General features: G+C 39.9%; 1 protein-coding gene across 4 annotated transcripts in view; it reads right to left on the bottom strand.

The window, feature by feature from the left end:
• Positions 1-12,166, bottom strand: part of PHIP (pleckstrin homology domain interacting protein) — a 105,877-nt gene extending 93,711 nt beyond the window's left edge. For all 4 annotated transcript variants that reach the window (XR_007888920.1, XM_051613752.1, XM_051613755.1 and 1 more), the window contains exons 1-6: positions 11,841-12,166; positions 11,636-11,694; positions 11,427-11,456; positions 11,212-11,271; positions 412-562; positions 204-302 (exon numbers count right to left, since the gene is read on the bottom strand). Coding sequence is in view for 3 of the 4 variants with exons in the window: in XM_051613752.1 (XP_051469712.1) it covers positions 204-302; positions 412-562; positions 11,212-11,271; positions 11,427-11,456; positions 11,636-11,694; positions 11,841-11,892 (451 nt within the window). In the remaining variant the exon portion in view is untranslated. The remainder of the gene's footprint in view (positions 1-203; positions 303-411; positions 563-11,211; positions 11,272-11,426; positions 11,457-11,635; positions 11,695-11,840) is intronic.
• Between the last annotated feature and the right edge of the window lie 15,633 nt (positions 12,167-27,799).

The raw sequence follows: 27,799 nt of genomic DNA, 5'->3' as shown, positions 1-27,799 counted from the left end.
TTTATGCATCTACAATACCCATCTTCTCCCCATATACAAGTGGTAAATATGACAACACAACATCTTGATAAAAATACTACTGAAGGTAAGGTATATGACACAAACAAGGATAAATATAGACAGAAGTACTACTTAGTTCTTATGATCACAATAAGTCACCCTGGGAGATATTCAATGGTAATACCAGAAAAAAACTGACTCACCTATACTAGGTGGACTGCCATAATTTACAGGGGACTCTGGAGGCCTCCCACAATGTAGTGCAGCAAGAGCAGATCCCTTCCATACAACATGTTTGCAACCTGTTTTAGAGAATTAAACAAAAAAGGTAGGCAAGCGATTTTTCACGAGAAAATGCAGAAAAGGCATGAAATATCAAGAACTCTTTAAATTCCCATTAAATGTTCATACTTTTGTTTGTACGAAGCAAAGACTGTCTGCCAGCCCCTAGTAACGTCTGCACTCCAGGGACACTTTGGGGAATTTCTTGCTCTAGAAGTGGTCCAAGTCGATGGCATATTTGAAGCAAGTGATCAGGTGCCAAGTGTCTGTAGTATTTCACCTAGTGTATGAAAGAGCAAACAAAACGTTTGATAAAGAACAGAAATTTTTTGAATAATTACTTGGTTTTTTTTCCAGATTGTTACACAAATTCCTAGGAAAATTGTAGTGTTATAAAGTTTTTTGTAGAGAGAACTGTTGGTATTTACTACTTTCTGACTTAAAGGCACAGTTGGTCATAGACTAATAAGCTCTTTCATAATCACAGTGAAAAATGAAAAGTATATATTAAATATTATATTTAAAGAGTGATCTGGTTGATTTAAGTTGCTGTAAGATGAAGAAGAGACAAAGACTGTAAGGACAGCAACATTTACAGAATTACTGCAAGTCTCACATACACCAAATAACTCATACAGCTTTGGAGAAGACAATGCAAAAACATTCTCTCTCAACTCACATAATTTACAAGACCTCATCTAAACTCCAAGACTGGATTTTTATTTTTTTTTTTAATCTGAAGCTTTTAAACTAGAATGCTGGCATAAGTAATTCAACCTTAAAATTGGTATACATGGTTCTCTTATTAGGTTACAAACATGACGCGTTTTGCAGCTGCAGAGTACCAAAATAAGCTTCTACTATCTCAGCAATGGATCTTCTCACCACTTGATTATAACAATGTTGAACTGGTATTAAAGACTGCCCAGACAAAACTAGCTCATTCTTTTGAACTACTGTCATTCTAGATGAGAAGACCATCTTACATAACAAGAAAAAAAACGCTTCAGAATGTATGTGACAACAGTAAAATCCTGTTAACACAAAGCTTTCAGTTAAGTAATAGTATTTTTTAAACGCATAAGCTATTGTCAGCTCAGACTATAACAAAGACAACTTAAAGAAATAAAAATTAAGAGGGATGATAGAAACTCAGTTTTATTCAATTCTTGTGCAGGATTTAGCATGCAGTAGTTTTATCCTCCTTTTCCAGCCTGAAATATGTCTTCACAGTTTTACTTTGCAGAAGAAAAAAAAGTATTCCAGTAAAAGTTTGTGATGTTTTGTAACTCGGCAACTAGAGACAGCTCTGACTGACATTTTAGGCAGAACAATGCTTCTGTATTACACCCAGTTAACGGGAATATACCTCACTCATTATCAACTGTTCTCCTATCTTGCTGATGCACCGCAATTGCTTCATGTATTCTAGCAACTTGTTAACATAAACAGTGCTGGTGTCTGAAACAAAGGCTCTGGAAAAGTCTTGCTTGCACCAGTAATTCCCAACAACAATGCAACGTTCAGCTGAAGAAGGAAAAGTTTTCTCTGCTGCTCCTGTTGTGGTTTAACCCTCTCAGCCCTACACTCACTCACTCACTCCCCTGCAGTGGGATGAAGGAGAAAATCAGAAGTTTAGGAGGGAAAGTAAGGGAGGGAAACCTTGCTGTTTTGAGATAAGGACAGTTTAATATGTCATGCAAAAGCTGCACAGCAAGCAAAGCAAATTAAGGAATTCATTCATCACTTCCCATCAGCAGGCAAATGTTTAGCTGTTCCCAGTAAAGCAGGGCGTTCCTTCTGTGAATTACATTACACTTACAGAAGGCCTTAAAAGATGTTTGAATCTGACTGCCTAAATTACTTTAAAAATTCACACAAGTTAAAAAAGTAAAAGACTTTTCTTTAAAAAAAATATTTTTTTTTACAAAGTTACAGTTGATTGTACAGATTAGCTCAATTAAAATTACTACATTCAATGTCATCAGACAGGCACTCTGCTAGAAGAGTGGCAAAAAACAAACCACTACATTCAGAACTAGCTATTTTGATTTTCTTACCAGTAACATGCAAATAAAACTTGCTTTTTTCTACTTCAAGGAGGACTTGTAATCAAAATACACAGCTGAGTGCCCTAAAATGAGAATGGCCACAAAGACAAACCCACATAAGGTTTCTGCCATCAACAGCCCTGATCCATTTCCTTAGCCTTTGTTCTCCTTCACTTCTATCAAAAGGAGCACAAAAACTTAACCAATTCTGTCTTCTGCATAATTCTGTCTGAAACCAGACTTCATGTCTGCAGAATCTGAACTTGTGTCTCAAAGACTAATAATTAGTGATTTTTCTGTTTAGCCACAAGTATTAAAACTACATTTGCAATACAGTTGCCATTCTATCCTGCTCAAGAGCCTTCGGTTTTACACACTCAACAAGTGCATAAAATCTAAAGTAAATGAAGCAAATTGGCTTTGACACATTCCAAAACTACAGCCAGTTGACATCTTGAGTCATTCTTCTCATGATTTGCCATTTGCCATGTGTTCACTTTATTTTAGCAGAAATTAGGCAGGCTCAATTCCTCATGCAGTTTTTAAAGCAAATATTTTGAAAAGAGGGATCTATTGGTATTATTCTTGATCATACCTATTAAAGAGCTTAATATATACCTTACACCCACACCATAGTCTCTCTTTATTTAAGTCTATTTGTCAAGTTATGCAGTAGTTTTGTGACGCTTCTGCACACCATTTGTCTGAATAATCATCGTTCACTACTAAGCAAAATTCAAACCAGCTTATTAACAAACCGATTTCACACTACTAAGTGAGCTGTTTATAAACTATTCCATGACTATGCACAGTCAATGTCTGGTGCTCATTTTCCTACACAAGACTGAAGCACACAAAATAAACTTTCAAAAACAAAAATGTAAACTTCATTTCACTGTAAATTCTGGTAGGGAAAAACCCTCTTATTTCCTTATAGGTTTTATTAGGACTTCTTTCCCTTTTTTTCCTTCTATGAAGAAGTAAATGGTGGAAATTAATTTATTAAAAACAGGGTATGAAGTAAGTTTTCTCCAGGTGAAGTACTTTCTTCTCCATCAGAAAAAACAAACAAACAAACAGTGATTTTCTCTTAATATAAATATAGTTCCATTTGAAAGGGACCTACAATAATCATGATCTAGTCCAACCACCTGACCACTTCAGGGCTGACCAAAAGTTAAAGCATGTTATTAAGGTCATTATATCCAAATGCCTCCTAAACACTGACAGGCTTGAGGCATCAACCATGTATCCATGAAGCCTTTTCTAGTGCCAATTTCTATGTGTGACTATAAGCAAACAAAAAAAAACAAAAAAACAACAACAAACAAACAAAAACAGAAAAGAACCACAGTGTGGTAGCAATAACTGAAGAAAGAACAAGATAATTAAGTTTATTTAATACATTAAATGACAAAGAGTGGCTTGAAAACTTAAATGATTTGGATTGTTCTAAGGTGCAGCCTACCAGGAGACAATTCTTACAGTGACAAACTGTGGAAAGAAACTAGAACCAACACAAAATATACCTACCGCCATCTGTCCTCCTCTTAAATAATAACAGGAAAAAAACCCCAACACAACAACAAAACAGAAAAAAAAAAGAAACACCTCCCTGTCAGGAGTACTTTCAAGTCAGATTTAAGTGACCAACAAAAAAAAAAATTTTTTTTTAAAGGATGCTTTTACACGCTTTGTCTGAAACAGGAAAGCTCATGACAACAGAATAATGGAAATGTATCTTGATATCAATGTCTGATTCCAAGAGGAGAAAGTAGAAGTAAAAACAAACAACAGATGTACAAATATTTAAATTTCATATAACTCTAAATGAAAAGTGAAAACTGGACTCGACAAACAGGAATTTTAAAATTTTAAGCCAAAATTATTATGTCAAACAGTATATAAACAGCACAGGTTTTTTTCCCCTGCCAATCCCACCTAGCTGAAATTCTAGCTGGTCTCTTTCCTCCTCCTTAGGCTTTCTGCAACACATATATTCTGCCCTTTTCTTCCAACAGAAATGCACAGGAGATACGCTTTTGTAAGTATAATAATGCACTATCTTTTTGTTCAAATAGACTTTTCACATAAGACAATAACATTTCTTAAACATTGCTGTAATGAAAATAAAAACTGTGTTATAAAGTACAAAATTTTCCAACCTTAAGCATAAAAAGTATTTTCTAGAAGGTAAGAAGCAGCACTAGCCTCCATCTCACCCTTTACCTACTGCCCCAACTTTACTTATTCCAAGCAAACATCATGGGAATACAGAAAATGCAGCTACACAGCTATTTGAACTAACATTCAAGTCTTTATTACCTTTGAAATACATCTAAGTGCTTTTATTTTTATTCTGCATGACTCTGCAGAATAACTCGGCATCAGAATCACAATAAATGCATTGACAGAATCAAGCTCTGACCTAGCCTCTTTAGTTAGATTTGTAATACATAATGCAGCTATTTGCTGCCAGTGTTTCAGATGTGAAGTAAAATATTACCCTATTCTGGATTCTGCTGTAAGTGCTATGCATACTTAAACGTTCTCCCAAGTATTGCTGTGAGGTTTTTTTCCCCCCTCTATGCTAACAGTTAACATGTTTAACTACCAGTTTCACTGTAAATATCTTTTAAAAAACCCCACATTTCTACACAAGGACAATTAACAACAAAACCTAAGTCAATCAGCTACCCCATATTTCAAGATGCAAGAGCTCAATCTCACTAATACCAGCAGCTACCACAGCTAAAAACTATTCTGCTGCGTAACATATTACCCCAAACAAGCTCCAAATTGAATTACAGTAATTGTTGTACTATATCAGACCATCAGTCTAATTGACTACCCTGTACAACCAGCCACTGCCCTATCACTTTAAAATTAGTAATTGCAATAAAGTGCAATTGCTTTTCTCTGAAGCATTCTCATTCTGTGTTTTGTCTGGGATTTTTGTGGTTGTTTTTTTTTTTCTTGTGGGGAAGACGGGGACAGGAAGAGAGAACTGAAGAGTTAACTATTTTCCCCAATATGTTTATTTCTCATGTACTTTCTAATTATGCTTGAGATATAAGTATATGGACATTGAGCCCCTATTTCTTATAGGAATGCTGATTATTTTACTGTGAGATTACTTTTTACCTAATGAAATAGACCTATATGAAAACATCCATCCCAAGAACATACCAGATTTTTTAACTACTTAATGCTTTTAATAGGTCTGAGGCCAGAGCAGATAAACTCTAACCTCAGTAAAAACAGACTGCTGCAGGCTTCCTACAGAACACACAAGGTATGAACATTAGTAGTACTTTCAGCCTTACAGACTAAGACCTTCAACTGTATCTGTTACTGTCAGATTACCAGTACCTATTTGCCTATCTTAAACTCCTTCATAATGTTCCATGGTTTTTCATTGTTTGTGGGGTTTTTGGTTTTGTTTGTTGGATATTTTTTTTTACATGAAAGGTACCCCTTAGAAATGTTATATTCCTCTTTAGCCCACCTCTCCTCAGTGATTCTTACTCTCAGTTTGAAAGAATTAGCACAAAACAGTTGATATAGCCAATCCTCCTGATTATCTGTGGAACAAACATGTGGTACTCCAGACAACAAACAAGAGTTCCTTCTTCTCAAAATACAATAGTTTGAACAGAGGGGCTTCTAGCATGACCTAAATACCCAGATATGAGAATAATCTTTAGAACAGAAATGCTTGTATTTTAGAACTAAAACAAATAATTTAAGTTGACATCTAAGAGAAGCACTGACAATGAGATCAAGCACATTGGTAAAAATCACCATCATTTAACCAGTTTTCTTATCTCCAGTGCTGTCAGACCCCCTGCCAAAACACAGTATCGACTTTCCCCAAAGTAGTGTTAGTAACAAAAACTAGATGATGATGCAGCTCTCTGATTTAATGCAAGTTTTATTTTTGTTCCCTATTCTTTTAATTTTATTATTTTTATTTATTATTAATTTTATGTATTTATTTTTAGTTATATTTAATTATTTAAATTATTAATAATAACTTATTGTTTTAATTATTCTTTTAATAACTTCACAGCACAAGATTTCCTGAAGAAACAAACCACTTACTACCCGGTTACTTATTAAGAAAAAGAAGTATTAAACAGTAACCACAATGTTCTCTGAAAGACTTTACTGTCTTAGGTATTATATGAACAGTGAGATACAGTGTCAATATACTTAGTGTCCCGTTTCCACAGATACTCCATGTAACTTCGTATACCTTTGCAGAACCAGAAAGAACAGTGGGATGGCCTGAAAATACAGTTTAATAACTGTGGGCAGAGGAAGAGGAAGGTACAAATGTTAGCAAAATAGTAATAAGCAGTTCCTGAGAACAAGGCATATTGCCTACTAAACCCGTTGCACTGTCTTCCTATTTGATGTGAATTCCCTGCCTTATCCCTCCTTCACCACCACTATGAATAAAATTCTAATTCCACAGAGCAAATGAGTTATGTGAATAGAATAAATCTGAGCATATACACTATGCTTGTACCCTAGAAGACCCTAAAAAAAAAAAACAACAACAAACAACCACACACACACAAATAAAACAAACCCAAACAAACAAACAAACAGCCACCCTCTATGGTAGCTCTAAATGGTTACAGTAACTCTTTAACAGTTGGCTTCATCCAGCTGAAGTCCACTTTGCTCCCAAAAGGAGCAACCCCAACACATTGCACAAGCCTTCCACGTGCACTCCTGTCACCTCCCATCACAGCTGTGGTGGGACCCACGCTGCTGAATGCAAACAGAGAGCCGAACTATCTCTAGAAGGATTTTTGTACTGTTCTTTTTTCAAACTCAGCTCCCATACTCGCCTGATCGCACGTTTTGGATGACCACTCATGCCTACACAAAGGATGCAGCAGAGACACATCGCTTTCACTCACTGGGTACAATTAGAGCAGCTACACCCATAGTGAAACTGCAACATGAAAAAACAATTACCCTGGAGTCAAACGATGCACCACAGCCATGTGTCGAGGCCCTAACAAATGTGTTTTAAAGCCTAACTACACGACACTTGACCAACATATTTAACCACAATCTACAAACAACTCACAAGGCTGCTTTGGTCTGCTGAAGCAAGCTGTTAATTCTTAAAACACCTCAATTTCTGTCCCCTGTCATGAGAAACCCTTAGTCTTTCAAAAGTAAGGTGAAAAAAATATATATATAGGTGGCTTACAATAAGTAAGTTTTCACAACTCATAAATACAAAACATCCTGAGAACTGTTACTGAAGAGTCCCACCACCCTTGGTACACCCAGGCTGAAATGGCCTACCAGGGATTCAATTCTCAGAAAGTCTTTGATTATTGCACAAACACAAATCTTAATACTGACAAAATAAAAACAGATTGGCGCTCTAAAATAAGCAACTACACTCTCAAAGCAAGATTCAAGTGGTTTATATGAAAAATTGTTGACTGCAGAAAAAAACAATACAGAAAAATCTGAATTTAAGAAAAATCACTTAATATAAAACAGAGTATAACGGCATTTCTGAACTCACATGTTTTCCTGTAATGTTATAAGCCTGCACAGCATGCTATAAGCTTGTAAGAAAGCCAAACATTTACTTTCACTGACCAAAGAGAAAAATGAAAGTGATTTACAAGATTAAAATCGCACTAGATTTAACATTATTTGGACTAATCAGGTTACTGAAAGAAAGTATCCAAGGCCATGAATTTCAGTCTAATAACAGAAAGTTAACTCTAATAAGAATTCCTAAATGTTTTCAAAACAAGGACAAAAACAGGATCACAGAATCACAGAATGCCAGATTGGGAGGGACCTTAAAGATCATCTGCTCCAACCTTTCTAGGTAATAATATAGTGTAAATGAGATGGCTCAGCACCCTGTCAAGCTGGGACATAGAACTGTCCAATGTAGAGGAATCCACCACTTCCCTTGGGAGATTACTCCAATGTCTAATTGTTCTCATGCTGAAAAATTTTATTTTGGAGTCCACTTGGAATCTCCCCAGAAGTAACTTGTGCCCATTACCCCTTGTCTTTCCTATGTGACTCCTTGTAATTAGCAAGTGTCCATCTTCCTGGCAGCCACCCTTTTAAGTACTGGAACATGGTAATAAGGTCTGCCCTAAGCCTTCTCTTCTCAAGGCTAACCAACCCAGTTCTCTCAGACTCTCTTCGTATGGCAAATCCTCCAGTCCTCTGATCATCCTTATGACCCTTCTCTGCACCTTCTTCTCAACCATCTCTTGACAAGCTATCCACCTAAGCAGATGTATAATAAAAGGCACGATTTTGCAAACAACAAAACAGAAGGCTGGGATTAAATTCCATCTACTGTTACACAGAGCCTTTATTCCCTCCTAGAGTACAAGTCAGACCTCTAAGACTACATTTTCTGGTATTTTTAACTCTTACCTTTTCTCCCTTCAGACCAGTCTATGATGTTTAATAAAAGCTCTAGGCACTGAAATCTGAGAAGTGGTACCAACACATGAAACACGTGCCCTTCTTCAGAAGAGCCAGTATCTTAAAGCTAGATTTTTAATAACAAAAATGAAAAAACAGAAGACTAGCTCATCAGCAGCCTCTAACTTTAAAGCTAAAGATTCTTCCCTTTCAGATAAACAAGCTTTTGTTTAAGGAACAAGTTGTTGTGAAAAACACTTCTTTTGTACCAAATGTAACTGTCACCCTGCAAATACATTTCCATGTCAGCTTTCACAAGCCTAAAATGTCAAGTAACACAAAGTTCACACATCTTTGACAACTGAAGCAAGAACATACAAAGAGGAGGGGTCAGATGCTTCCATAAAGAACAAAGTAATCGATTTATTTTTCCCCCCTCTTCCAACGTCTAGATAGACGACAAGGCAGAAAAGGGCACATAAACACTTATGGGGGAGTGAAGGAAAACTTTGTTAAGAGAGAAAACCCAAAAAAAAGGAAGGACCCAGCCAGCATCACATCTCCAAATACTTGTATTCAGGATCAAGTTTAAATTTTGAGGAAGCACATTTTATGTCATTACATATCTATTCTGACTAAATTAGTATTTACCTGCATTCCAACATACAAAACATGTTTCTTGGATAGAAGAGTCTGAATGAACTTACTTATCATTGCCTTCTTTAACCTTTAAGATACCCTTTTCCTCACTTTCTTCATATTCTTTTATATTTTGACTATATAGAAAAAACTCAAATCCATTCCACATTAAGCCTGCACCTACAATTCTTCATAATTTATGGGCTAAAAGAGAAAGATCCATGGGAAGTTTTACCAAGCAACTTCTGATCATTGTTTGAAATTAGTAATACAGCCTTTGAAACAAATAAGAATATAATAATTCTTAATGCATATAATGAATATAATATATACAGAAGTACCAGCACTTTGAAATTCTCTGTCAAAATTCTTTATCATCTTTGATTTCAGGAAAACTGAAAAGTACTGGTATGTAGCAACATGTTTTTTATCAAGTCAATTACTACCAATTTTTCCACATGACAGGAATTAAAACACCTGGACCAGTGCACCTCTTGCTCCAGAGGGAACTAACGCAATAAGCATGTCTGTTCCAACTACAGTAAATACCTATGATTCATACTGTAATATCTGTAAGAGAAATAAAGCATATACCAACAGTCTTTATCAGACACTTTACAGATGGTAACTGCTCCATCTCCTTTTGTGTGAGCTCAAAAGTTCTCCACATGTCTAAGTCTCAGAAATACTGGACTTTGCTTCTGCTATGACCAACCAAAAAGCCTGAAGAGGAATCTTACTTTGAACACCACCAGCAGGGTTCAGTCTCTCTCTGAAATTCTATTCAGAAATTCAGACTAAATTATACAACAGTGCACCTGTAATGAAAACAATACCAGCAACAAGTTGATAACAGACACAATTCAGACATCTTAATTGCTGTTTTCCCAACTGCTGCAGTTCATAATGTATTAGAAAAAAAAATATATATCCAGGCCCCTCTCTGCTAACAAAACTACACCACTGCAACTAATACTTTTTTCAAACACTGATCTAAACCTGAGATGAAAAGAACATACTGGGAGATTTAAGGGGGGGAAAAAAAAAAAAAAAAAGGCAAAACAAAGAAACACGTAAGTGGAATCTGTGATGTGAAGCTGACGAGTCCATCGATTCCAACACACCTACCAGGCTGCGTCTAAAAACGCAAAGCCGCACAGCGCGCCTCGCCGGGACACACACCGCACCGGGCAGGGCGCCCCGGCCCAGCCCGCCCCCGCCGCGGATCCCATCCCCGCTTCACACGCCGCCAGCAAACCGAGCGCCTCAGCACCCGGGACTCGACCTCCCGCTCAAACCTCTCCCGCCGCCCCCAGGGGCCCGGCGGGGACAGGGCGGCCGGCGCGGCGGGGGGAGCCCGCGCCCATTGTGTGCGCGGCGGGAGCGCCCCCGCCCGCCCCGGCCCCGCCCCGCGCCGCTCCCGCCCGCACCGCGTCCATGACGTCCCTCGGCTTCCAGCCCGGCCAGGCCGGGGCTCTCGCGTTACGGCGCTTGTTGTTATTTACCCCCGCGACGCCGGGGCCCCCCGTTACCCCTCCGAACCGGGAGAAACGGGGGGAGAGAAAATAAAGCGATAGGGGGACAGGTTGTTTTTGTCTCGGTGGCTGGTTTTGTGTTTGTTCGTTGTTTTCTTTTAAATAGAAATCTCCCAAGTTGTGGTGGCGGTGTTGGCTTTTTTTAAGTTGGTTTTTTTTTTTTTTTTTTTGCGGGAAATTCAATTTTATCCTCGGGCCGCTCAGGGAGAGCGAAGGGGAGGAAAAACTTTGCCGGCCGCACGGCAGCCCAGCCCGGCCGCTCCTCTTACCAGGTTCTCGTAGCTGCGGGGATGCTCCTTGCCCGTCCAGTCCGTGCGCTTGGGCAGCAGCTGGGGGAGGGAGGAGAGGACACCCGGTGAGCGGCTGCCCCGCGCCGCGGAGCCCCCGGCAGGGCCCGGGATGGGGCGGGGGAGGCGGGAGAGAGCGAAGGAAGGGGGAGGGAGGCCGCAGGCGGGGCGAGCGCCGGGAGCGCGGCGCCGCTTACCTCTTTCTCCGCGACTTCTCGGATCAGGACCTGCAGCAGCAACAAAGGGGGAGACCAGGGAGGCGGTTTTACAAAAGAAAAAAAAAAGGCGAAAAGGGAGAAAGAAAGCGGCGGCGGCGGCTGCGAGGCTCCGCCGCCCTGCCCGGCCGCCTCCTCCCCGCCAGGCCCGGCGGCGCCATCCCTCCATCCCTCCCTCCATCCCTCCCTACCTGAGCCGCTTGCTGGCACGGCCCGTCCTCCAGAAAGCGAGCGATGAGGAAGTAGAGCTCTGAGGGGGAGAAGAGAGGCGGTGAGGGCTGGAGCTCGCCCCTTCCCCGCGGGCGTCTTCCTTCTCCCCCCCCCCCCTCCCCGCCGCCCCTCTCCGGCTCCCGCCCGGTTCCCGCCGCCCGGCACGGCGGCTCTCCCGGCACTCACCCGCTCGCAGCTCCGCCGTGTGCCTGCCGCCGCCGCCGCCGTCCCCGGACATGGCGAGGCGAAGACCGGGGAGGGGAGGGGGGAGAGAAGGGGAGGGAGGGAGGGGGGGGGGTCGGGCCGCGCTCCCGCGGCAGCGTCGGGGCCCAGCAAAACGCGTCCGCCCGCCCGGTAGCTGTCACTGTTCGTTCGGCAGGAGGACGAGTCTCGGCTCCACCATTCAACCCGCGGGCAGGAGGAGGAAACAACAACTCGCAGCACCCGCCGCCAACGCCGCCGCTGCCGCCGCCGCCAGCCCAGGCGAGCGAGCGCGATCCCTCCGCTCGGAGAAAGAGTCCCCTCCTCCTCCTCCTCCGCGCCCCCCTCCTCAGCCCTCCCGGCCCCTCGCGCCGCGCCGCCCCTCCCCCCCGCGCCCCTCGGTGCCCGGGGCGGGGGAGGCCAAGGCGGGAGCGGGAGCCGCCCGCTCCTGCTCCTCTCCCGCCCCGCCGCCGCTGCGGCGCTCCCGGCGCTGCCCGGCTGGGGGGGAGAAGGGGCGAGGGCGAGCTCTACGCCTTTATTAGCGGGCAGGCGGGCGCAGGCAGAAGATGTCGGAGCGGCGGAGGCGGGTGGGCGGGAAGGCGGCGGGGGAAGCGCTTTCTCTGCGAGGTGCGGGCGGCGGGGACGCGGAGGGATACGACGCACGGGGAGGAGGGGCCGCGGCAGGGGCAGCGGCGATTCGCGGCGGCGGGGGAGAGGCTGGAAGTTCCCGAGTTGCCGTGTCGCAGAACTGGGAAGCGAGCGAAGCCAAAATGCCCCCCGGGGAGCGCTGCCCCGCTGGGGAGGCGGGCTGAGAAAGCCCAGCCCTTCCCCCACGTCCCCCCCCCCACCCCCCCCCCCGTTCCCCGCCGCAGGCCCCTCCCGGGCGCGGGGCTCGGGCGGCCGCGCGGAAGTGCCGGTGTCGCGCGGTGCGGGCGCTTCCCGCGGCATCGCGCCCGGGGACGGGGTCGCGCCTTGAGGGTGGGGGGGTTTTGGAAGCCCAACAAACCCCGGAGAACCAGAATCGCGCTTGTCCCCGCTGCTGGGCGGCGCTGCTCGGGGGCGGGTGGCTGCTCGGCGGCCGCCGGGCTCGCAGGGCGCCCGGTTTGAGACCTTTCCTTGGCGGGAGGCGGGGGGGGGGGGGGGGGGGGAGATATAAAATGCCACAGCCCCAAGCAGCTAATCACGACTTTATTCATTGTTCTTGCCGCCAGCCAGATCAGACACGCGGGCCTGACGAATCTTCTGGCTTCTAGGAGCGGTGGCAGGAGGAGGAGTGTTGCCAAGGCGAGGAGAAGCGAGGGATGGCGATGCCCGCAGCCTGCGGCCGAACTGGAGGTAATTCGCTGGCAGATCGATAGCGTACCGAGAAGCTTCCTGAAAAGCTGCAGCACCGCACGGGGCCCGGTTATAGCGCTTAAATCCCTTACTTACTGAACGTGCGGTAGCCCGACGGTACCGGGCGGACGTTCGGATTTGTGCTGTCCCTGTTTGTTGGCTGCTTGCAGTCAAAAAGAAGAATAAAATGTAAATAAAGCAGACGCTCGCTGATAGTTACCTTCAAAAATTCCCTCTTGGGTAAGGAAGGGGCTGAAAAGGAACAGAATCGCTTCTCTGTAGGGTTTGCAGTGCAGCTGTGCTCTTCCAGGCTGCGCCGGGGCCTCGCAAGAACCGGCGTGTTTGTGGACAATAAGGACGAATTTAGCAGGGATCGATGTAAACAGGGGAAGAAGCTGTCAGGTTTTTATTTTTTTAATAGTTATTTTGTGCCGTTTATTAGCTGATGCAATTCGTGCAGCAAAAGCACGTTTGAGAATGTATAGAAATTGTACAAAGAACCTTTTGTGCGTAAAGACCCTGAAGCTCTCAGCTACTTAACTTCTAACAAAATTCAATTTGCACTGTGTTTCTGTGCAGCTGAGGGGAGGCTGAGTTGAGCATTATTTATACAAACGTTCCCAAGGCCCACGAGCTCGGCGTAGGAGCTTAACTGCTTTGTGCTTGGCACAGCTGCCTGCTGCAGCCACCCCTCCGCTTTATTGCAGAAGCGTAACCCTGAAAGGTTAGAGAAAGGAGGCTAAAATGTCTCACTTTCCCATAAAGTCATGTAAAAAAAAAAAAAAAAAGTGATAAAAATTAAGATTTACGTAGCTGATGCCTGGTTGCTATGCATTTTGACAATTATCAAATGTCCCAGAAACGATTAAAATCGTCAGCTAGCACTTGGGCTGTAATCGTTAGGGTAAATTAATTTTGAAATATTTTTTTAAGAAGTCGTGCATACTAGATTTGATCACTTAATCTGTAGCTATGCTCACTTTATATATTTAAAAATGTTTCAGTGTCTTCCTAGTTTTTATAAAAATAACCACTCTTGTGTTACAGCTTTATTTTAAATTCACACTTAAAATAATCGAAATGACAATGAAATAATATTTACTATCTAATAAAGATTTTAAAAATACAGTGACTCGAGTCTTTTCTTAGCAATGTAAAATAGGTATTGCAATATCTCTTGTAGGTGGTTCTCACAACAAAGGGCTGTGTGAATAATGTGATTAACATTTTAATTTCCCTTGATGTGGACATAAAGTACACTTATATATGACACTACTAAAACTATAAACCAAGGAACAGAGAAATGTTAACATTTAAAGAGCCTGAAAGCAGAGGAAAGCTATCCTGAATATATCGAACTTCCCTGCTCTTTTGGCAACTTGTAACTTCTCCTGATGCAGTTCAAAATACAGCCCACAGAATCAAAAAGTTCTTAGTGTTTTGACAGTAAAACAAGGGTTGTGTCTTTTATTTTATTTTTTTTCGAGCACCAAGTAAAAATGGAATCCCTGTCCTTGCCTTGAGCCTGAGCTCTGCAGTACTCTGAATAATACTTAATAAACAGCTTTCCCAAACACGTATTTCATGTTTTTTTACAGACAAAATCTGAAGGGGTTTTTGCTTGTTTGTGGCTTAACATGGAAGTCACACAGGCCCCACGAGAAGATGCGGAATTATTGCTCTTTGGTGATGCATGTTAGAATGAGTCTTAAGACTTCTTGCAGCAGTAACAAATATTCCATTAATTTTTCAGATATTTTAAGAGTTGTTTTCTTGAGGTGTTTTGTTGATGTTTTTTTCCTTGTTGCAGTTAAATTTAGGATGTTTTTATTAGGTACAATTGGAGAAAAATATCCTTGTCTCTGAATTTTTACTATCCTCATTGTTTTCCTTCCAAATCCTTTTCTTTCATGTGATCTTGTCACTGTACATTACCCTGTAGTAAAAATATGTCAGTTCTGCTTTGTCAGTGATATTTAATGTTTTTAGGAGATATTTCTACTCTGAAAGGTCAACGTTAAAAAATAATAGTAGCAATGGAATTATTTTCCTTTGGCAGCTATAACAATTATTAAAAAGAAAATCTCCAATTATTTTAATCTAGTAATTTGATTATTTGAACATCTGACATTTTTACATATTCTTTCTGCAAATGATGTGCCCTGCTGGTTTATTTTCTGAATTTTTCAAATGGGAACATTCACACATTCACTAAAATAATTGTACAGAAAAGCAAGAATAAAGTTTATTAGATTTTGCTGTTAACAAAGTTGATTGTTAAAACTTACAGTTAGTTAAGGACTGATCCCAAGGGTGGGTTGTTTGGGGTTTTTTTTCCTATACCTTCGCCTTATAAATTCTCAACTCCTTCCCCCCCCAAATAGTGATACAAGCACATTAAGTATCAATACAGATACGTTAGAATTGTCTTGAAGAACAGGTTACTTTTGACAGATAAGACTGTGTTATCTTTGGTTTCTTCTTGATTTTTCTGTATCTTGATAGTTTGGGTTGGTTTTACTACTACTGTTTTTTCACTCAAAATCAGTTACCAGTATGGCTTAATAGCTTGCAACCAGAAAAAGTGCATTACTTGAAGCTTAATGGTGGCAGGTCTTGACATGAAAATCCTTTCCAGCTTTTGTGAAATTTGCGCTTTTCTTCATAGACAAAGGAAAGTATTCAGGGTTTGTAAATTGTCAAGCTGAACAATGTACCTAAATATTTGAAGCTCATTATTGGTGTGGGGGAAGCTCAGTTGAGAGCAACATAACGTATTACGGAGCTTTCCTCAGGTTTTGTTGGTTAGTTGTTTGAAGCTGACTGTTTTGATGGTGGGTTGTTCTGTTTTTTTCACCTCAAATGAGAATCACAATTACCAGTTGCTTACCTTTTTGTCAGTGTTGAATGTTACTCTTGAAACCAACCATTAATCTTACAATGGCAAGAAGTGAGTGATGGTATTTCAGAGGCCAGACAACTATTATTGTTGTTGTTATTATTATTATTATTACTGTGTATATTAAGTATCTGCAGAAATAACCAAATATGACAAAATATACTATGAGTAAATTCCTTCTGCAGTTCTAAATGAGAACTTACAATTTAACTAAGTAACTTCACATCAAAATTCTTGTAAGTACTCGCTTGTTCATGCTTCTTGCCAAGGATATATCCTTTCTGCACCCTGCATCCCAACTTTCACCTGTGGAGTTCCTTATAGAGTGCTCAGCTGCTGAGTATTCTGCCCCTAATAGATACTACATCATGAACTGTATGCTTCTATTCTTCATTTTCTTTTTCTGTGCACCCCTTACCATGGAATGTGGGGTCTTCCCACCATTTCAGATCTTGAAAATAGCACAGACTGAGGTATCTGTATTACCCAAACTACCATCAGCATTGACAAATTAACACTTCATAAAAGCACACAAATAGATTACCCTCTGGTAAGTATGCTTCTAGGGCTTCTCATGTGCAGCTAAAAGAGTAAAGTAAAATCAAGTCAGTTATGGAGACATCATTCATTTTTGTGTAAAAATAAGTAGTAAATGGCAAATCTACTATCAAGCTTTTGAAAGTAGATCCATACGTCATTTATATTTTGAGCAGTAAATGAATCTGGTTGAAATTAATCCAGTGACCCTGAAAACCTCTTTAGTATGTTGTTACTGAAATAAAAATGAATTGTACCTGCCATGACATTCTTTCAGTTTCACTATTATACCTTAGAGTACAAAAAACTTCCCTTACAAAGAGAAACTAAGAATTAGGGTGATGTAATTTCTACTGAATAAAGGAATTCTGTGTTATGGAGGGGCTTTGTTTGGGTTTTGTTTTGGTTTAAAGCAATTTAATTTATGCTCTTGTATTTTGTAAAAGACTTTTGATTACATTTACTGGATCAGTTTGATGGTACAACTTTCCATGCTGAAATCATTCCCTAATTATCCAGATAATTTTGAGAAAATTATTAAACTGTACTTAATTGTTTGTTATTGGGCTTTTTCTTCACAGAGAGTCTTGGATATTTGCCATGTTCAGTTTCACATCCATTTGATGTCTCCGAAGTTTTCTGAGAATTCTAAGGATTATGTGGGGGTTTTAAGTGGAGTTTTCAAAAAATTACATACAGGGTGTATTTTAGAGGAGAGCTACTCTGTAATGAAAATAAAAGCAGACAAAAAGAATGTTTACAATGTTGTTGGTATATTGACAATTATTTTCTTAGATTATTACTTCTACAAAACTTCTGAAAATGTTTGCTGTTCCTGTACTTTCTAGGAAAGTATTCCAAGGTGCTAAAGCATTTTTTGTTAAGCAGAAGATTCTCAAAATAAGATGTATCATTGATTTGTTTCACTGGTTTCATATTAGAGTTCTAAGTCTAAGAAGACTTAAAATAAGTCTTAAGTGATAAGTTTTACTTATACTGATAAAAGTTTATCAAGACACAAGTGTCCTTCAGTGACTGTCTTCCTCTAAATGAAAATCTAAGATTTCTGCTTAACCAAGCCTGACAGCCACTTGTGATTACAGGTTTGGATTTTATTTTTTTCAGTTAAAAGTAGTATCCTATTATAAATGCAACTTTTAAAAATACAGATGAGTCTGTATTTTTACAGATTGGTCTGATTGATCTGATTCCTCAGAATGGGGCTGGTTATGAGTAGTTTTGGTATAGAATTGGAATTTCCCTGAAGTTAATACAGTGACCTATTAAAGATTTACATCTATGTAAAACATGAGAGATTCTGTCATATTGTTATCAGAGATAGGGTTTAATTTACTTGTTATTGTGTAATTACAGGAAAGGACAAAGGAAAAAATACTCAGTTTTTACAGGTACTCTTTGTGCAATTTAGATAAAACCAGAGGAGGCCATAAGAAATACCAGAGACATCTAGCTAGAGAAGAGCAGAACAATGTAGACATCTAGCTAGAGAAGAGCAGAACAATGTAGGTGAAACTTCATGATATTAGTATTGGAAGAATATGCAACAGTCATGCTCCTTTTGGGCTCCTAAACCAATATAAGAAAAAAGCTCTACTTGACAGCAAGTAGTAAATCTTTTAAAAAGACCATTCCATAGATTACATATTCAACATTGAGAATGTGGTAATTTTTTTATAGAACTGTAGTGTGAAACTAGTGAAACAAAACAATGACACGTCTTCTGTTGGAATACTGCCTTCAGTCTTATCCTCAAAAGAATGGGAATTAAGAGATATACGAGGAAAATAGTTATGATCAAGAAAAAAGTACAAAATACCAAGGAAATTAAGTAATATATTTGTAGCAGGCAGTATTTAAGTATGGTATACAAAATTTCTCTGTTTCAGAGAAGACAAACAGGATCTTCTCTAAACTCTAGGACATGATTCAAGAACTGAAATAGCTGAGATTTCAAATTAAAAATTATGGGTTTCCCCATCACAAACCATAGCCATCCTGGATTCAGTTTTGCCTCAGAAATTGCTGAAATGAGGATTTTCACACTCTTCAGAACTGACACTTTCATAGGTAAGAACATTCAGTGGCAGTACACATACATAATTAGAAGGATCCTTAGTCTGATCCAACACAGCCTTGCTACATTGTTAGCTTTAAGACACTCCTTAGTTTTTCCTGTTTCCTTCGAGTGTTGTTTGATTTCATTTAGAACTGTGATATATTATTTCCATGTAGTTGAAATATCTGTTTTCCCCAAAATAGTCATGATGTCGTGCAAGTAATACCAATATTTGCTCTTAAAGATTTTAGTGCTGTTAGCTTTGAAGAATTTGGCTGACAGTGCTTACTTTGGGTAGCATATGTGCTTTGTCAATCATCCATGAAATACACGTCACTGAGATTCTGATCTCCATTTATTGTTCAGTCCTCTAAGAAAATGCTGGGCTGCTGATGCAGATTTATCAGTATTTTGTATTCCTCTGTAGCATCTACTCGGTGCCTTGACAGGATTATTTTTAGTTTTTCAGGCTGCCCAGATAAACTGTGGAAGAGTTTCAGTGTGCCAGATAGCATGGTGTACTAATTGAGATTTACATTGTATAAGGTAACTGCTGACTTAAAATCATGGAAATCAGTCAATACAGACTTGAGAGCACCAGAGACAGAAGTGTGATTAGACCACAAATGACCCTTGCATATACATGCTTCTGGTTACGTGTTGGTTTCTTTTTTTGCTTCCTTGTTTTTAACCTAGTACTAATGTAAGACGGAGACTGGCACATGTGCCTCCCTTTTCCCAGGTCAGAACCTTCCACGGGATTAAAAGATTGTGCTCACTCTAGCTCAACTAATCTGTAGTTTCCCAATGCAAAAAGGAGCAGCTAATTTTTATGGAGGCTAAGAACCACCCTCTTGCAGGGGTATCTACCCAGGTGGTTAGTGCATTCCCTTCTGAGGTACAAAATACTGTTTTCTCTTCCCTGGTCAAGAATTTGGATGGAAGTTGGATCCTCCCAAGCACCCCAGTGGATGAAAAGTTGTTGGATGAAAGGCACAACCCCCACTTTGGTTTGGGACCTGGTCTGGTAAGTGTGCTCTGGAAACACCCCATGAATGGGGTGCACAAATGAGACAAGCAGATCTGTGGAAACTGACCTAGTCAGAACAGGCAGCACTAAGCATACTCAGAAGTCTTTTAGACACCCTGGGCTTTTGCTGTTGGAAAATTAACTATCTACATTTTGAATGGGGTATCTAAATATTACTTTGTAGTTCGACTGTTATACACATTCTTACCCAGCTTTGGGTCAGCTCATCATGGATGGGTGTTCTTGCAGCAGGATCTGGAGTGTGTGTTTCTGCATGTGTGCATTTTATTAAAGCTCAGACTTTCAAGATCAAATGAAAAAGGAACTAAACTTTGTCTTTCACTGTCAAGTTCAGCAGGCCCCTTTAAGTAAAGCACTGAGTAACACTAAAACTCAAATAATGTGAGGAAACACGATGTCTTACAGAGACTAGATTAAGCATTTAAAGAAATACACAGGTATTTTTAACGGTTCTAATTTTGGAGTTGGTTATTCTGGTTATAATAAAGCTAGGTTTATTTAGTCCATGTATCAGGTTTTTTGTATATCTGTTTGAATGTCCTTTTAAAGAAAAATGACTGTGAAGGATTCATTGAGCTTTCCACATAGATACAACTAATGCTGGAATTACCTAGTTAAAATAGAAGTCATGCCAAACCTGCATATCAGCATTTGAGGAGCTGGGACCCACCAAAGTCTAAAAATACCAATGTTCTTTTTATTTGTATGCAAGGTATTTTTGCTCTTAAGCAACACTTGGGCCGTGTTTTAATTTGTCACTATTAGAAATGAAAGCTCAGTTTCTCAGTTTACTTTCTTCCAGATCTGAGTAATAAAATATAAAAATCACACAACTGGAGAAATAAAAAAGAAAATATAATTTCTCCCATGTAGTCAAAAACAATTCACTAAAAATATCATTAGGGTTTGAGAGGAACAAGGGAAGGTTGTTCTGTTGAGCTGCAAGAGGAATTACCCACACAAAATCTACATAACACTGAAAACAAAATACTGACTTTTTAAAGAAAGGATCACATGGATCCTGTTCATCATAATTTCATGAGAATTTAATCTTGATGTCTCAAAAGTGTTCAAGGATTGACTGGATGGGACTTCGAGCAACCTGGTCCCGTGATAGATGTCCCTGCCCACGCAGAGGGGTTTGAACCAGATGATCTTTAATAATCCCTTCCATCCCAAACCATTCTACAGTTCTATGAAATTAAAGATTACATTTCAAGACATAATTAAGTTTCAGGGAATATCAGTTTTGTACCAAGAGAGTTGCCTAATACATTACAAAAACTGTTTTTTGCAGAGCCTGCTAGTTGTCAGGTTTTTCTAGTTTTGGTTTTGCTGGTTTTAAGGAATGAATAAGGACTGTAAAGAGAAAGTGAGAAAGTAGTAGAACTAGCAGAAGTCAGAGGTAAGTCACCTATGCTGAAGCAAAATCCTGAACAAGGTGGAAAGCCATTTAACAATTTGAAAAAAGTAAAAACATTGGACAGTCCCTTAGAAAAAAAGTTGTCAGTTTTCCATCATTCAGGTAAATGCCCAAGTTAAGGAATCATTGATTTATGCCTGAGTTCAGAATCAGTAAATCACAGAGGTTCCCACTGATGTCACAGAACTGCCACAGCAGGTTCCCAAACACCAGCAGGACATTCCTTTTCCTCAGACTCTGTGTAACGGCTGCTGAGAATTTTAACAACATGGGCAGTTGGTTTCTCATGCCGAGACCCAAGCTCCGGGGCTATTTAAGTTCTTACTTAAAATTTATTTTCAAAGTAGTAAATGTTTTCAAAAAGATCAGGAAGACATATTCACCTACCTAATCCCATTTAAAAACAAAACACTACATGCTTCTTAACAGCAGCCATACTAGCAACCTGAAGAGTACTAGTGCCCACTCTGTTTTTGAGGCCAACTGCCTCGTGCCAGTGACCATGTCCATATTATTAAACTCTTTTAACCACCAAAACAGGATGGTTGTGTCTGCATTGTCAGCTGGGGCTGGGCTAATCCCTGAACCATGCCAAGGGTTGCTCAGGAGAATGCTGCTAGGCCTGGACCAAGTGCAGGGACTCTGCTGACAACTGAACAGTGTAAGCAGCACGCTTCAAGTCTCCAGCTCTGTGCCCTGGCACCTTTTAATTTGCTAGCAGAGTCACTGCCTTTGCAACAAACAAAACCTCAGACTGCCATTGTGCTTTTATGCTAAAAAATCAGATGTCTTTCAAGTGAGATATAGTATATAAAATATGGAATACATCCAACACAGATGTCTTTTGTTAGGAAGTTCCAGAGGCAGAAAAAAATCCTAGCTAGTTTGTAACAAAGCCTAATACAACTCAGTCCATTTTTGCTCAGCCAACAAATTATTTGATTCTTCATTCTGTCCAGCAAATAATGAGACAACTGTGAAATGCTTAAAAAGATCATAAAAACTTCTCACACTAAAGATCACTGAAGGAAGAGTTGATGTGGAAAACAAACCTGAAAACAGAAAGTATAAAGCTGCCAAGTTGAGAGGAAACAATGTAACATTAAACAGAGTTAAACATAAATTACAAACTATCATAGATACTCACAGTATGTCTCAAACCTTTACAGTGTGCTGAACTGGTAACTAGTCACAGATAATTAAGAGCTAGTTGCAGTTGTTTGCCACAAATCTATTTAAAAGTACTTGAGGTATACTGCAAAGGAGACACAATAGGATCAAAGACTGTCAGACCTTACTAGGACCAGGAAGGCCAGTGCATGAAAAGCACTGAAAATAATCCTTAAATGGGATTTTGGCATAAAGCTTCTTGTTACGTTGTTCTCATCTAGTGAAAATAGAACTATTGGGGGGAACACCCAGTTTTGAAAAGAGGAATATATAACAGAGCCCTTTATTCACAGCCCAACAGTAACATGAAAGGTATCAACCTGCTAAACATGACAGATGCACTGTTATAGAGATATATGACACCAAATGCATTGTTTAATTGCTTCATGAAATAAAGGGGACAGTCAGTATCTTCCATGCTTGTTGGTTTAAAACAAGGCTATTGTTACTAGTGATAAAGTGAATCAGTCATTCAATTTTGCAAGAATGCAGTATTTGTGCTACAGGCTACTTTCTACATACTGCTTCACGAGTTCCAGGATCTACAGACATAAAGCCCCACAAAAGGGTGAACCCAGCGCTAATACCGAAGCATTCATCAGATGAGGAATTTTTGCATTGTTGTCACTTAAAAGATCCAGCATTTAAAAAGTAAGTCAAGACACCACCGTGATCATGCACATGTGAATGGGGCAGTGGCTTGACAGTGCCCAAGAAAAGTGTCCTAACATCCTGTCCTTTGGGATACCTTTACAACTGTATTCAGCTGCCACTGTAATTGGCGCTTGCAACTCAACATTTAAAATTAGTTTCATACACTTCCCATAATCCTAATAGTATCTCCATTACCAGAGAGCCAAGTCTCTTGTAATTAATTCCATTAACATTATCCACACCCACTATCTTTGAATAATTATTGCCAGTTTTCTTACTTGCTGAGGTCCTTTAACAGATCAAGCTACCAAACAAGTCACAGCCTGATGCAACCTCTCTGAAGAGCGCCCTTTCTCTCCTACTCGGTACCAGAGTAATCTGCAGCATTCATGCCATTCCCTTAGATGGACTATTACTACACACAGGTTGAGAATTCATGGCCCACACCTCACCTTTGCTTGGAGAGGCCAAGCAACACTCATCTGGCGCATGGCCACTGTATAAGGAAGTCTCAGAGTAGCAGCAGAAGTGCTGCTAAGTCCATGTGGCCTTCCCCTGGCTCTCTAACTTAATTTGCAATCTTCCATCTCACCTCAAAGGCTGGTACTTGTTGCCCCTGCTGTAGATAGCAGACTACTCAGTAGCACTATGATGCCAGACAAGACTGCTTATCCTGTATGATCTCCTCCATGCCAAATAAAGGGCATGAAACGTTTTCTCTTCTACCCTCATCTTTAGATGAGCTGAAATGTTGACACAGACTTTCATTCAGATCATGGAGGATGCTCTCCTGCTGGCTTTGGAAGGGAGCCTGTACTCATGAAGCCTCTCACGGTGAGGGCCATGCTTGGCTAGACTCACAAAAATCACTTTCAAATTGATTATAATACATTTATCAGTGTGTGTAACATGATGTGATAAACTTTAATAACCAGGTTCTGGATGCTGTCTCTCAGAACTACCTTACAGTTTAAACTTTCAATACCTAGTTCCCTTGGCAGATGAAGGAGGCAAAGCTTCCTCAAAGACTCCAGATGTCCATCAACACAACTAGTAGTTATCCTCCAGGTGGAAATCTAGCACTGATACACAAATGACGCTTGAGTGCAAAAAAAGGAAATAAAAAAAAAAGTTGCAAGATTTACCAGAACTGTACCCCAGAGGGAAAAAAAAACAAAGTACACCCAGTAGCTGGATTGTTGATAAAAGACATGAGGAAAAAAAAACAAAATAATAATCTAGTGACACTCGAGGCTTGATTACACATGCAAAGAATTTTGTTGTTTCTCTCTTGCACCTACTCCTTGAAAAAGCAGTTTCTCTTGTGTTGTGCGAGATCTCTTCCTCCACACCCACCCAGATCCTAGGGCCAGACTTCTTCCCCTCTTGCCACCCCAAGCCCCAGCTTGTCTTCCACAGAACAACATCACCTTGCAACCACTGCAGAGTATTCACAAATCCAAACATGAGGGAAAATGTCTTCCAACCTCACCCTGGGACAACCCACAGCTGCCACAGTGGAAGCACTCCTCCCTCTTGGGAACAGTAACACAGCCATTTGTGACATGGCTGTGAACAGAAACCCAAACATTTTTCAGATATAACTCTCCTTTCTTATTCTCCATTATTCTAGATGCAACTGACAGATTTACACCCATTTCTTCATCTCCAATCCTTATGACTCCCTTGATGTTATTTTAAAAGCTCGTATCATCTCCCACCTTACACAATGTTACCAGAAAAAAAAAAAGGAGGACTTTGGTTTTAAGAAATTAGATCCTTACAATATTTTATTGTAACTTTTCTAAAAAAAAAGCTTACAATGGCCTTCCAGCTTAGTCCCAGGAAAATGCAATTCTTGTTCTATAATCTGTATTTTGTGAGGAACTACAGTAACATTTTATATTGATTTCAGAAAGGAACCAAGGACTTTGACAAGATCACTACTTTCAGTCTCTGTATCATCATCTTAAATTATATTACTTTCCATTAAATTTTTAATTCTTAGAAGATTCATATTGGGCAGTTTAGTAGCTGAAATAATCCAACACAAACTCCGTTTTTATGAGTCCCAAGTCTCAAATTTGTTTTTGAATGAGAATTGAAACAGTGATAAAACTATTGCTAAAAGTGCTACCACTGTAACTTAAATGCAGTAGTAAAACTAAGCACAACGGCCTCATGCACTCAAAGTTTCTTTTTTGAGCATGAAATTAAATTACTAGCTTTATCCTTATCTTAGCAGGTATGCAAAGAGGATTTTGCATTCACAGTTGGAAAAAGATGAGACTAATTAGTATCAACAAATTGGAAATGCACTGTTAGTTAAATCATTTTGCACCTGAACCTGTTTATAGACACTTTAAAGGTGCTAACACGAGAGTATTCTGCTGTACTAGTCAAATGCTTGATATTCTCTGCATGTTACATATGAACTACTTTGTTGCCAATACTATAGTTCATCACAGTAATGTATCAAAATAGACTTCTCATCTTGTCAATTTTCTATAAACAGCAGTAGTAATTTTATTTTGATTTATTATCAGTGCAGAACTGGACTTTATAGAAGGTAAACAGTTGGAATCTGAAAAGGCAATTTGGCTATATCTAGCCAGGTAACAGCTTCACAGCAAGTTCAGTGTTTCTGAAGAAAGCAAGATGTTTATTATGAAGAACAGCAATAAAATTCTTGCCTTTACAAAAATATAAAGTCACTGAACACGCTACTGCTTCTCCTGACCATTATGCATGCAGTAGTTTAACCAGCAGTTCAAATATTGTCCAAGTTTTCCAACAAATAACAGAATGGTGATAATAAACCTCAAGCTAGGAAGATGACAGAGTTCTTGCCAATGAAGTTGTTTACAGACAGTATCCTGTATCTTTTTGTGCTCTGATTCAAATGTAGAAGTTTACTAACTTAGTTAATATAAAATGACACAGTAGGCTAAACTGTCACTTAAAACCTGATACCCATCAGCTGCCCAGCAGTATTCCAGACACAATGACAAGTGAAAATACATGTCTGATAAAGCAGTCAGATCAAAAGCAATTTATTCTGAAGGTACATAGGACTCCTTCACATTCCCAGTTATTTTATCCTTTTTCATTAGGTAACACCTTACCTTTACAGAAAACAGAATGGCCAGGTTTTTCTCAGTTGCATAATCTCTTCAGGGTTATATCAAATTTGTTATTTCCGTAGCAATTTAATCAAAATTGTGGCTATTGAAGCTTGGTATCATGATTGGAGAACTGGTTTATAGAGCTGGATTGTAGGATTGTAGATTTGTAGGTTTGGTTTTAAACAATGTTCTCCCTTGAGTCTCAATGAACATTTAAGTCATGTTATTTTCCCCTTCTAAGGCTACATTTACAAACCAAATAATAAAAATCACCAAACTGAGCATACAAAAAAATACTTTTCCCATTCCACTAGAAATTTAACTCTTACACATATGCTATATATTTTAATAAGGGATATTTATTTTCTTGGTATTCCTTCTCCCTTTCCCTATATTTTCTTTCTGCAGTTATGAACTGACTCAAAACCTCTCAAACTTTAAAGTTGAGCAAAACATAGGAAACCAACTTAATTTTCACTTCTGTTTAACATAAAGATTCATTTTTCATTAGCACTCCCCTTAAATGCCAAGTGTAACACTGTGCTGGCATATGCAACCATCCCAAGGTTAGTCCAGGATAAGGAAGAAGCAGAAAGTACCAAAACCAGAGAAGTTATACAAAACTAAGGGCAGGCAGACCTACTCAAGGGTGACTTTTTTGATCATTCATTGTCTTATTTCTGATATACCTGCCTTCCTGACCTTTAAAAACAGTTCATCCTTCCCAAATATTTTTTTTATTTCAATGTACTCTGAACTACCCATCTGTTACAACCCAGAGAAAACAAAAATCACGTTCAGGGATCCCTTCAAACCTTGTGTGTGAGTGTGAAGCAGGCAGTCAGTGAACACTGATGATTCAAGTTTCTTCACAGCCGAGATGCAGCACTTGGCACTTTCAAGTGCCATTTCAAAACTGAAATACTTACATACTTCCTGAAGGTGCTCTGCAGATCACCAGCTGCCAACAAAGCCCCCAGACAGGTATGTTTGAATGTGCAACCATTCTAATTTTAAGAAATATGTTCTAGAACTAGATACTGTGCTTTGAAAATTTTCCTACCTCTCTGAGAACTTCACACATAGGTGAAAAAGATAGGAAAGCGTAACATTTACAAAGCACTTTAAAAAAACAAAACAAACAAACCAACCAAACCAGAAAAGTTAAGTCAATCAGTAGGACAGTGTGTTTCATGAAACTTCACCCAAGTGGATTTTCTGTCACTGAATGCTTCTAACAGAACTCTGGCACTGAGCTAAAATCTCCTCATCTGGTCAGGACGATAGAAGAAATCTCTGCCAAAATTACTCTGTTAAGATATGTGCGATTAGTTTAAGACTCCAACTTCTGCTGACCTTTTAGTAATTAGGTAAAAGGAGCTCTCCTGAAATAAACCTGTCCAGAGATGTATCAATGTCTTGTGATGCTCATACCTAAGTAAAATCTAAGTTAAAAGGGTCATTTCAAGAACTCAACTGCCTAGATAAGATTAGGCAACTAATCTCTTATTCATACAAAATGATGAGAAAATACAAAATGCCTCCTCCCAGGAATGATGATTCTGTGAAAAAAATTCAGACAGTTAAATGTCCCATGACTACAGTGTGTAAAATAACAGACTTTCAACAGGGTCCACCAGGAAGCCAGAGGAAGCAGTGAGCAGGACTACCAA

This window comes from Apus apus, chromosome 3, assembly GCF_020740795.1.
Source record: "Apus apus isolate bApuApu2 chromosome 3, bApuApu2.pri.cur, whole genome shotgun sequence".
Classification (NCBI taxonomy): Eukaryota; Metazoa; Chordata; class Aves; order Apodiformes; family Apodidae; genus Apus; species Apus apus.
The sequence above is the reverse complement of the archived record's forward strand: the minus strand, read 5'-3'. Positions and strand labels throughout refer to the sequence as shown.